Source organism: Erinaceus europaeus, chromosome 7 (genome assembly GCF_950295315.1).
Source record: "Erinaceus europaeus chromosome 7, mEriEur2.1, whole genome shotgun sequence".
NCBI lineage: Eukaryota > Metazoa > Chordata > Mammalia > Eulipotyphla > Erinaceidae > Erinaceus > Erinaceus europaeus.
The window spans coordinates 55,542,557-55,555,082 of record NC_080168.1 but is presented as its reverse complement, the minus strand read 5'-3'; the positions used below and the strand labels follow the sequence as shown (position 1 = coordinate 55,555,082).

Genomic DNA, 12,526 nt, shown 5'->3' with positions numbered 1-12,526 from the left:
TCTTTGACAGTAGACAGAGAAAGAGATAAAGCCAGACAAAATCAAACAAGTTTTTAAAATTATTTATTTCCTTTTATGGCCCCTGTTATTTTATTGTAGTTATTATTGTTGTTATTGATGTCGTCACTGTTGGATAGGACAGAGAGAAATGGAGAGAGGAGGGGAAGACAGAGGGGGAGAGAAAGACACCTGCAGACCTGCTTCACTGCCTGTGAAGCAACTCTCCTGCAGGTGGGGAACTGGGGGCTCGAACCAGGATTCTTATGCTTGTCCTTGCTCTTTGCGCCACATGCGCTTAACCCGTTGTGCTACTGCCCGACTCTCTAAAACAAGTTTTTAAAGGCCAGGTGTGAGTTACAATTCAGTTTGAAATATCTGAGAGGTTAAGACAGAGTTGAGTTTGTGGTCACTCATGAGAACTTTTCCAGTTCTTTAGGGAAAGAAAAAAAAAGGTACGGTTTGATTGCCTTGTGGAGGAAGGGTAGGGGATGGTCAGAAAGTTCTAAACCTGAGACTAAAGAACACTGTCTAAGGCTGTAGTTGTTGATCATTATAACATAGAACACCCTATACTGTACAAAAAAAATGAGTCAGTTTAAATAAAAACGAGTAGTGCACACTGAATTGAGAATTTTGAAAGAGATAAAGTAATTATGGTATGGAGTAAGATGCCATTAGGTTGAAAAAAGTTTATTTGTATTCCTTGGTTGCTAATAATTACTATTATGAATGGGGTTATGTGTTCTTTTACTATTTTAACCGCCACAATGCTCAACTCTGTCTTAAAGTGGTACTAGAGGCTGAACCTGAGACCCCAGAGTCTTAGGCATGAAAATCTTTTGTATAATCACTATGCTGTTTCCCCAGGTGGGTGACCACTTCTAATACAGATGGTTTCACTTATTATTTATTATTATTATTTTATTTATTCTTTATATAGATGGTTTTATCTATGTCATTCGTTCTTTTTTTTTTTTCTTTTTCTCTTTATAGGACAGAGAAATTGAGAGTGGAAGGGGAGATAAAGATGGGGAGAGAGAGACACCTACAATGCTGCTTCCCCGTTAAGATTAACAAGGTAAGAAATCTGTAATGAAAGAAAAATCTTTGATGTCTAGCATGGAAAGGACTTACTGTAAAGAGATCTTGAGAACTTTATGATGTAATGAAAATGTTTTACATCTTGATTGTAGTGGTGCTCATATAGATATATAGATATATATATTCTTTTTATTTATTTATTTTTGCTATCCAGATTGTTGCTGGATAGTGCCTATAGAGTGCCATTGGTTCACTGTAGTCTTTCTTTACGTTTTTTTTTTTAGTAGAGGATGAGAGACAGAAAGAGAGAGGGAAGGATAAGAAGAGATGCCAAAACTAATCAAATTATATAGTTATTAGGCATTCTGTTGTATATAATTCATTTTTTAATTTTATCACTATTATTTGTTTACCAGAATACTACTTAGTGGTGGCTTATGATAGTGCTGAGACTTAAGCCTGGCACCTGTGAGCTTCAGGCATAGAGGTCTTTTGCATAACCAATAAGTTATTTCCCAGGCCCATTGTATAGAATTTATATTTTTAAAAGTTGTTTAATAACTATTGTACAATAGTGTGCAATAACAAAAAATCAGCTGGAAGAAGTACTTAAAATGCTCGTAACTAAGGGGAGAATAAATATATAAATAAGTACCATGACTCAATTATGAAAGAAAGGTAGAAAAATGGTCTGAACATTGAAGTATGTAAATATGAAAAATGAATTTATGTTACTCATTGACAATGAAATGAATATTAAAACTAAGATAAGATAGTATTACACATACTTTATATAGACAGAAATTTATAAATTGGATTGTAACATACATTGATGAGAAAGAAAACATACATTATAAAACTATGTATTGTAAACTGTGTACAAACATATTATAAAAGTATTTTTTACTTCTAAGCCTATGGATCCTAGTTATATACACTAGAAAAATCCCTTGATATTAGCTCAAATATATAAATAATGGTTCATTCATCTACAGCAATGAAAATAAACAAAACCACAGGCAACAAGGTGGATAAATCTCAGAATCAATATTGAGTAAAAGAGACAGTAATCAAAAAGTTCAAATTGTTTGATTCCATTTAAATAGAAATTGAAACAGAAAAGGAAACCTAAACCTGATATTAGTAACGGATTACTATAGTGTAGCTTTCATCAAAGGAAGAGAGATAAGAGTGACATAGGGGCAGATGCTATGGTAATGACTATATTTTGTTCCTTAATCTATTACATTATCATTTTATGTGTGTATAGTGTTATTCATCTGTGTATCACAACACAATTCCCAAATTAAGTTGAAACCATATTGTTTGACAAAAATCTTTCAGTAGTATTCTTTCTTACTGGGAATACAAATTATTTTGACTAGTGGTTATCTTCTTTATTGAATAATTTTGTTTTGTTATTCCGTCAGGGGTTGGTCTATACACAAATAGTTTTGCTTTTGATAGTTTATTTTTTAAATTCATTTGTTTACTGGATAGAGACAGAGAGAAACTGAGGTGAGAAGGAGGATGGGGCTGGGGAGGTGGTGGTGTACCTGGTTGAGCACCAGTGCAAGCAGCTGGTCCGTGCGTGAAAGAGGAAAGCTTCATGAATGGTGAAGAAGTGTTGCGTGAGTGCTTCTTCCTCCCTATATCTCCCTTGTCTCTCAATTTGTCTCTGTCTCTAACCAAAATAAAGAAATCATTTTGAGAGAGAGAGAGAGAGAGAGAGAGAGAGACATCTGTAGTAGCACTTTTCTACCACTTGGGAAGCTTCCCCCTGCAGGGTGGGAAGTGAGAGTTTGAACCAGTGTCCTTGAGCATTGCTCAGCCCAGTGTGCCACCACCTAGCCTCCAATTTTTTGTAGTTTCAATCTGCCATTTATTTCTTTTAAGGTTTTTCCAATTCTGTAATTGTGTGTATGTGTCTGTCCCCTCGTGACTTGACTATGTCTTTGATCTCCTTGACGGACTTCTTTTATGATCTTTAAACTGATTATTTTTTAACCTATTTATCCTCTTTCTTTCTTTCTTTCCCTCCCCCCTTAATTCCTACATTTCTTCTTTGTTTCTTTTCTTTTTGAAAAATATTAGCAATATATTTTTCCTATTTTATTAGGGGGGTAATAGTTTACAGTACAGTGGTTGACACATAGCTACAGCTTCTCATCTCGCCATGACAGGTATCTGCATTACACTGTTCCCACTATCTTAGGTTCTTTTCCACCATTATAACCTGAACCACAGGCCCCCTTTCCCTCTTTTCTGTTTTGTTATGATTTCTTTGATTATTTCCTCTTATATTTTATCATGAATGTAAAACTGGCTTTTTGACATTTTCTTCTGGATCCAATCATCAGCTTTAGTAATAGTACTAAAAATAGTAACTAATGGTGATTAAAAAAACATTTTTCTTGAATACGTTTTTATCTTCCAATCATAACATTATATTAAGCACATTACATTTACTATCTCATTTAAAAATATTATATTTTATTATCTTCATTCTAGTGGTGACTATTAATAACTCTAGAAAGATTGGATGAAAAACTATAGTGATAAAGGCTTAGTGTATGTATCTGTCTGACTTTGGAATCTCTCCAACTAAATTCTTTTCCTTCCTTCCTTCCTCCCTTCCTCTCTCCCTTCCTCTTTCTCTCTTTCTCTTTCTTTCTTTCTTTCTTTCTTTCTTTCTTTCTTTCTTTCTTTCTTTCTTTCCTTCTTTCCTTCTTTCTTTCTCTCTCTCTTTCTCTCTTTCTTTCTGCCACCAGCATTATTGCTGGGGCTCGGTACCATCACTACGAATCCACAGCAACTCCTAGTGACAGCCATATTCTTTTCTTTCTTTCCTTCTTTTTTTTAAAAATCATTTTTATTTATAAAAAGGAAACACTGACAAGAACCATAGGACAAGAGGGGTACAACTCCACACAATTCTCACCACCAGAACCCATATCACATCCCCTCCCCTGATAGTTTTCCTATTAGGAGGAGGGAGGAAGGGAGAGACAGAGAGAGGGAGAGGGAGAGGGAGAGGGAGAGGGAGAGGGAGAGGGAGAGGGAGAGGGAGAGGGAGAGGGAGAGGGAGAGGGAGAGGGAGAGGGAGAGGGAGAGGGAGAGGGAGAGACAGACCTGCAGATATGTTTTACTGCTTGTGAAGTTTCCCCCCCTGCAAGTGGGAAGCGAGGCTCAAGGCTGTGTCCTTGTACATGATAATGTGTTTGCTCAACTGGGTGTGCTACTACATGGCCCTCTCCACCTAAATTGTTTCCTTATTGTCACTCTGCTTAATTTATGTTTGAAATTGAACTTCAGAGACTTCAAGAATAGATTGGTTATTACTAAGAGAGCTTCAGTTTTATTTTATTTTGTTTGTTTTTTTAAAAACTATCCTTATTGTATAAGGCCCCTGTAAGCCTCTTTTCTTTCCACTTACATAGGATTTTGTTTGTAATGTACTTGGAATTTGTTCTTGGGAAGGGAACACTGAGATAGGTAATTTTCTACCTTTCTCACTGAGTTACTTAAATTTGAATATGTCATTTTCTCCTGGTTATCTAGTTGGTATGGCTTCTTTGTCATGGTCTCAACAGTAAATGTTTTAGGGAATCCAAACTCTTTAGGCCAGCTAGATATTTTAAGAAATAGAGATATGTATTAAAGCATGAATAGAATAATATTGTTTGCAATTAGTGTAATAGTCACTAGAGTCTGATGTAAATCTGGCATTAGTGGTAAGAATTGCTAATTTTCTTTTAAAAATATTTTATTTATGTATTTATTTATTTTGGACAAAGAGAAATTGAGAGGGAAGGAGAAGAGGGGAGGAGAAAGGACGAGAGATAGAAGGAGACCTACAGCAGTGTTTCACTGCTCCTGAAACCTCCCCCTGCAAGTGTGGTGTGTGTGTGTGTGTGTGTGTGTGTGTGTGTAGGGGGTGGTGGTGGTGGTGAAGGAATCAAGCAGGCTTGAACCCAGCTACTTACACACTGTAATGCATATGCTCAACGAAGTTTGCCACCACCCACCCCAGAATTGCTAACTCTCTGTAAAAGTGCTCCTTGCCATTTTAATAAAAAGTGACAGACAATGAATTAGGGGGCTATGAAAAAGTAACTTTGAGGGACCAGAACATGGTGCTCCTGGCTAAACACACACACTACAGTACACAAGGACCTGGGTTCAAGCTCCCAGTCCCCCACCTCCTGCCTAGCTCCTCCTCCCTTTCCAATTTCTCTTCCTCTAATAAATAAATAAAAATTTTAAAAAGAAGCAACTTTTAATCAAAAGTTATGTTCACAAAGATTGAAATTTTGCTTTGTGCTGCCTTGTTTTTTATGTATGACGCTCATATATACCACCCGGTATACTGTATTCCAACCACAGTATTTCAGGACTTGGTTCTGACTTCTTTACTCCAGTGATTAAATAGTTCAGTAATTATCACTAAATAATACCTTTGGGGGAAAATTCTTTTTCTTCCAAGCTTTTCTCTGGATGAATACAGAATGCAGAGTGTACTCAGAAAATATTACTTAACTCTTGAGGTATTAATTGAATAAAAGAGAAAAGAAAAAATGCCCAGGCATAAAAAAAAAAGTCTAAGCATTACATTTTTTTTACTACAAATATAGTCATTAAAAAAAAACTTAGTAGCTAGAATACCCAAACATAAATATGTGAATCTTCAAATATATTAACTAAATTTAAAGCTGAGGAAGAAGAATATTTGTAATATCACATTACCACATTATTTAAGAATCTTCATATGATATGCAGCCTGAATATTTACAATTTTTACAGGTCATTTGTAATTATCCAAATATGGGAAATATGAAAAGAAATCTTTCAAATCTCTACCTTTTTTTTTTTTTACATTGTTGAAGTGCTACTCAGTGCACTTGTCAACTAAGTAAAAAGTGCATACCTGCGAATTCCTTATATTACATTCTGTCTTTAACTTTCCAAATGTTTGCACTGATGCTTCACAGGGAAAATCTGATGTGAAAATCCCATTGTTTTCTGGTAAATTGTAGACACTGTGATATATATATCCCCAGGGTTATCCCTGGGGCTCAGTGCCTGCACTACAGATCCATTGCTCCTGGCAGCCATTTTTCCATTTTTACTGTAGCTGTTATTATTGTTGTTGGTACTGCTGCTGTTGTTGTTGGATAGGACAGACAGAAATTGAGAGAGGAGGAGAAGAGAGGGAGAAAGACACCTGCAGACCTGCTTCACTGCTTGTGAAGTTATCCCCCTGCAGGTGGGGAACTGGGATCCTTGAGCAGGTCCTTGCATTTTGCACTGTGTGCATTTAACCTGGTGCACGACCGCCTCCCCCCACCCCCCGCTGTGGCATATTTATAAAATAATTCATGTGTGTAGAAATACTGAAGACTTCATATGTGAATTAATAACTGTTACAAATTCTCAACAGTGTGCATATGTGTGCTGTGTGCAAAAAGAGAAACTGATGGGACTGCCAAAATAGCTCAGTCTGTAAGTGTGCTGCTTTGCTGTGTAGGTGATCCTGGATTAACTCTGCTCCCACTTCACTGAAGTAAACATTGGTACTGTAGTCTCTTCCTATCTCTATCTGAAAAAAAGAGGTTTATGGCACATACCATATTGAGAGACATTTTGAGAACTAAAGTTTATTTATAAGTAGGTTCCTATAATCTCAAGACTACATATAATCTTTAGGTAATTGAAATAAGAATGAAATCTTTATGTGCTTTGCGTTTTTGGTAAGTTTCAAATAAAAAACCAGAAATGACAATTACAAATGTGAAGAATAAAACTGAAAGAAGTACAACTACAACACCTTTGTGAAACTAAAACAATCTCATTGTGAATTCTTACACATACTACATGTTTAACTCCCAGAATCAGGCTAAGTTTAACAGAGAAAACAGATACAATAAAAGAATTACATTTTTGGTTGGAAATAATCTGTATCATATATGTCTTTCCCCCTTTTTTTTTTGCCTCCAGGGTTATTGCTGGGGCTTGGTGCCTGCACCATGAATCCACTGCTTCTGGAAGCTAGTTTCTTTTTCCTTTTGTTACCCTGGTTTTATCATTGTTGTGATTATTATTATTGTTGTTATTGATGTCATTGTTGGAAAGGAGAGTGAAATGGAGAGAGGAGGGGAAGACAGAAAGGAGGAGAGAAAGATAAGACACCTGCAGACCTGCTTCACCACTTGTGAAGCGACTCCTGAAGGTGGAGAGCGGGGGGCTTGAACTGGGATCCTTACACCAGTCTTTGCTCTTCGGGCCATGTGCACTTAACCCACTGTGCTACCTTTCAACCCCCATGTCATATATTTCTCATCCTCATGCCTTTGGATATCTATATGGAATTCACATATAAATGTGGCCTCTAATTCAAGAAGCATAATTTGATGTTTTCAGGTCCCTTTACTTTTAATTGATATTATGAATTATTGCATAAGATCCTTTATAAATCCATATACAGATATTCAGTTACATAATGAAAAATGAAATTCTCACCTGTTTTAAAAACATTATCTTATATTTTTTGTAATAGTATGCTATATCTGTGAAAGATTAATCCTTCCATGGAAAAGTAAAGTATGAGAAATGATATCATCTCAGTAGCTTTGGTCTGCTTCTGTCATTTTTCCTGCCAGGTGGAATAGTTCTCACTGTTTTCGTGAATTGATCCTTCATGAAGTCAGTCAACAACCAGGTATCTAGAGGTATTCTGGCTACTGTATTCCCTTGTTGCTCAGTTTTCCACCTGATCTGTCCTCTCCTATTCATCTCTATGGTAACATTTTTTTTTCATACTTTGATAACTTGTTTTAGCTAATGAAATGCTCTCTAGTCAACTATGTGTCATTCTGCTACCCTGCATACTGACTTCATTGGGTCAGCTGATGAATTAGACATGATTAAATTGTCCATAAAATGACCTTATGAGCCTACATAACTTTTTTTTGCACCTTTCATCTGTTCATTCTTAATTGTAAGCACTGCAAATATTGTCCAGTTTTCAATTATGTCTGACCTCCTCACTGCTTCTTGTCACATGTTTCTATTTAAAGTTATTCCTACTCTCTACCTTCCTTCACCATGCCCCTTCTTTAAATTCCATATTCATTTGTCAAAATCTGTATCAAATAAATAAATTTTAAAGAATTATTTTTAATACTTTATTTTAGTTGATAGAGCAGAGAGAAATTTAGGGGGAGGGGGAGATAGGGAGGAGGAGTTATAGGGAAAGAAGGAGGGAGGTAGGGGAAGGGAGAAAGAGAGAGAGAGATAAACCTGTAGTACTGCTTCACTACTTCAGCTTGTGATGCTTTCCTTCTGCTAGTAGGGATGGGATGGGGTGGGGGTAGGCTAACTTTAGGGTCCTTGTGCATGGTAATATATGTGCACTTGACCAGGTGAGCCACCATCCAGCCCCTATATGTAAAATTTTTAAACCTCTTTTATATGCTCTGTCTGCTTAGAGGCCTTCCTCAGTACCTTTGTTACATTACTACACATATCTACTTCCTGATCTGCTTATTAATGATAAAATGAAGTATATACCTTTTAAAACTTTATCCACATTTGTATCATAAAGAACATGTAACATTTTAGAAAAATAGCAGATGTTTGATGAGTGCATATTGAATTGATAGATAAAGAAACAAAAGTTAGTACCTGGGATTTCAAAAGGCATTTCAGGTGGAAGTCAAACTTTTTTATTACTGTTGAAAGGCTCTGTCTGAAAAGAAAAACAGCAGAAAATTTGTTTTAAATTTGCTGATAAAGTATATTCACTGTAGCATATTTATCATAAGTTTTCAGTTATGATTCTATATCAGACTTGGTTTAAATTTTAAAAATATTGTTAACATAATTTTTAGACCACTTCAGATGGATATTTTATAAAGTTTGTGTGGCTTGATGGACTGTAAACATTTGAAAGCATAAAAATCTAAAGAAAAACATGACAGATTATCCACCCTCTCAAAGACTGATCATAATATCTAAGTACTCTTAAAGTGTTAGTTTCAGAGGAATTTTAATCAAATGATAACAAATACTCATACCAAGAAGCATTAAACATGCAGAGTCTTGTAAAAATTGCTCTCAGAATTAATGACGTATTTATAAAAAGTGTTTTTATTACCAACTCTACATGGCTTTCTTTCCTAAGCTCTTTTTTAATTTTCAGCTGAGCTATGCTTTAGTACATTTGGATTAAGCTGAGACCTTCCAGTTTCAGTGTGCAGATTATTTTTCCAAATGCTTATTTTTTCCCTAGTTTTCTTGGAATAGGGAAATTTGTCAGTTAACTTGAACAATGAGTCCTAACACAAAAGAACATAGGGTGAAAATTACACTTGTATATTTCATAGTAATGTCTTACTTACCATTAATTCAATATTTTAGTGGGAGTCCACTGAATATTATAAATGCAACATCTATAGCATATATAATTCAGTGGTGGTGTGGGGAAAGAAAAGTGAACAATTTCACCAGTAGTAGAGTTTCTATATAAACAAACAAAAAATAATAATGTTCTCATCTTAGTACCTTGCAATTATTTATCTATCCATTTTATAGAAAAACCTCTAGTTAGCAAGAAAACTATCTGATTTGCCCAGCTTATAAGGGAAAGAGACTGAAATTAAAGCTCTTGCCATTAAAGCTCTTGCCATCTGGTGTTTGAAATTTTAATGACACCATAGGTGGCCTGAGAAAGAGGATTCAGAGGAATTTTATATTCAGAAGCAGTGCTGGTGTTTAGCAAAATAACAAGGTGGGGGGTACTCCCCCTTCCTGACTTGTGTCACCTCACAGTACTTTGCAAAGAACAACAATTAGGACAGCTATTCCCAAACGAAAATAGTTCTGGAAAATTGCAGAAACTTAGGCAGCACATTGGAACAAATATTCTGAGACTGGGCCTGGGAGAGAGTTCACATGAGAAGCTGTACTGCTTTGTCAGGCCTGTAACTCAACATTGAACCCAGTCCTACTGCACTGGGAGAAGTTTTGATTCTGTGGTTTCTTTTCTCACTCTCGCTTTTTTTTTTTTTTTCGTACCTGAAAAAGTCACCTCATAGTAGAGAAGCCCTGGAAATGACCAAATAATGATAATGGCAGTAACTGTATGAATCCTACCCCCACATCTATAGACCTAATCTTTGTCAAAGGGGCCCAAATGGAGGAAGGAGAATCTCTTCAATAAATGGTGCTGGGAAAACTGGTTGAAACAAGCAGAAGAATGAAACAGCTACATCATCTCACCAGAAACAAAAGTCAACTCCAAATGGATCAAGGACCTGGATATTAGACCAGAAACTAGCAAATATTTAGAAGAAAATATTGGTGGAACACTTTCCCACCTAATCCTCAAGGACTTCTTTGATGACACAAATCCACCTTCAAGGAAGACTAAACCAAAAACAAATCAGTGGAACTACATCAAATTAAAATGCTTCTGCACAGCGAAATAAACCATCACCAAAACGAAGAGACCCCCTCACAGAATGAGAGAAGATCTTCATATGCCATACTTCAGACAAGAGGCTAATGACCAAAATTTATAAAGAGCTCACCAAACTTAGCAACAAAAAAGTAAATGACCCAATCCAAAAGTGAGCAGAGGATATGAACAGAGTATTCACCAAAGAAAAGATCCAAAAGGCCAACAAACATTAAAAATTGCTCCAGGTCACTGATCGTCAAAGAAATGTAAATAATGACAACAATGAGATACCATCTCACCTAATGAGAATATAATACATCAAAAATAAATGATAGCAGCAACAAATGCTGGAGAGGTTGTGGAGACAAAAGGACTCCTCTGTACTGCTGGTGGGAATGTAAATTGGTCCAGCTCCTGTGGAGAGCAGTGTGGAGAACCCTCATAAAGCTAGAAATGGACCTTCCATATGGCCTACTAATAACTCTTCTGGGGATATATCCTAAGTTCTCAATCACAGCCATCCAAAAAGATATATGTACACCTATGTTCATAGCAGCACAATTCATAATAGCCAAAACTTGGAAGCAATCCAGGTGCCCAAGAACAGATGAATGGCTGAGAAAGTTTTGGTATATACACACTATGGAATACCACTCAACTATTAAGAATAATGAGCCCCCCATCTCTGACCCATCTTCGATGGAGCTACAAGGAAGTATGTTAAGTTAGACTAGCCCATAGAAAAGAAGAAAGAAAAGCTACATTTGGCCTGAGTGAACTTTGCAGCTAGACTTTCGGGAAGCATAGGCAAATGTACAGTGAGGCAGGATCAGAGTTTTCTCATAGCCTACACTTGCCTCTCCATGCTGCAGGCAACAGCCACTTATTTCACCATCCTTCTCCTAAACTAGCTCAAAAATAGTCATTTAAAAATTATAGGGCATTGCTATAACAGAAACAGAGAAGAATAAACAGAAATGGAATAGCATCCCTTGCCCCTGGATTAGAAGAATAAGCGCTATTAAAATGGCTATTCTACCAAAAGAAGTCTACAATTTCACTGCAGTCCCTATCAAATTCCAGTAGCATTTTGCAAGGAAATTGAACAGCTTGTCTAAAGGTTTTGTGTAGAAACATGAAAGAGCAAGAATAGACAAAGCACTTCTAAGAAAAAGGAAAAAATATGGAGGTATCATACTCCCCAACTTCAGTTTATACTACAAAGCACTAATAATTTGAAATAATAATTATTATTTAATAATAATTAAAGTATGGTACTAAAATAAAAATGGAGACTTGGATCAATGGAACAAAATTGAGAGCCCATAAATGAGCCCACACTTATACAGCCATCTAAGAATGAACCAAAACCATTTTCAGTTTTGGTGCTGGGAAAATTAGACAGCCACATGTAGAAAAGTGAAAACTAGATCACACCTAACATGATACACCAAAATCAAAGAATCTGTATATTATGCCAGAAACTTTAAAATGTGTAGAAGAAAATGTTGGTAAGATTTTGCAGGATTCTCACGTCAGAGATGTATTTGGAGACTCAAAGCCCTGGGCATGGGAAATGAAAACAACAGTAAATAAATGGGAGTGCATGAAACTAAAAAGCTTTTCCACATCAAAGACACACTATACTAGAGTAACCAGACAACCCAGCAAATGCTGTCACACATGTGGCAAACAATTGATATCAAACATCTATACAGAATTGGTACAGATCTATAAAAGAAGTAAAAATAACTCAATAAAAAGTGGGTCAAACAACTAAACAGAAAGGTTTCTACAAAAGGGATACACATAGCCCCTAGGCACATGAAGAGTTGCTTCATTTCACTTATTACTAGAGAAATGTGAATATAAACTACCCCAAGACTCCATCTTACACCTGTGAGGATGGTTTACATCAACAAGACAGGAAATGACAAGTGTTGAAGAGGCTGTAGAGAATAAAACCTGCTATGCTGCTGGGGGTAGTGCGAAGTGGAGTAGCCTCTTTGGAAGACTGTATGGAGA

At 36.2% G+C, this 12,526-nt stretch overlaps 1 protein-coding gene across 2 annotated transcripts in view; it reads right to left on the bottom strand.

Annotated features, from left to right (window-relative positions):
• PIK3C2G (phosphatidylinositol-4-phosphate 3-kinase catalytic subunit type 2 gamma) overlaps positions 1-12,526 on the bottom strand; it is a 361,732-nt gene that overhangs the window by 293,502 nt on the left and 55,704 nt on the right. For both annotated transcript variants that reach the window (XM_060194432.1, XM_060194433.1), the window contains exon 8: positions 8,725-8,788. In XM_060194432.1, the coding sequence (XP_060050415.1) occupies positions 8,725-8,788 (64 nt within the window). The remainder of the gene's footprint in view (positions 1-8,724; positions 8,789-12,526) is intronic.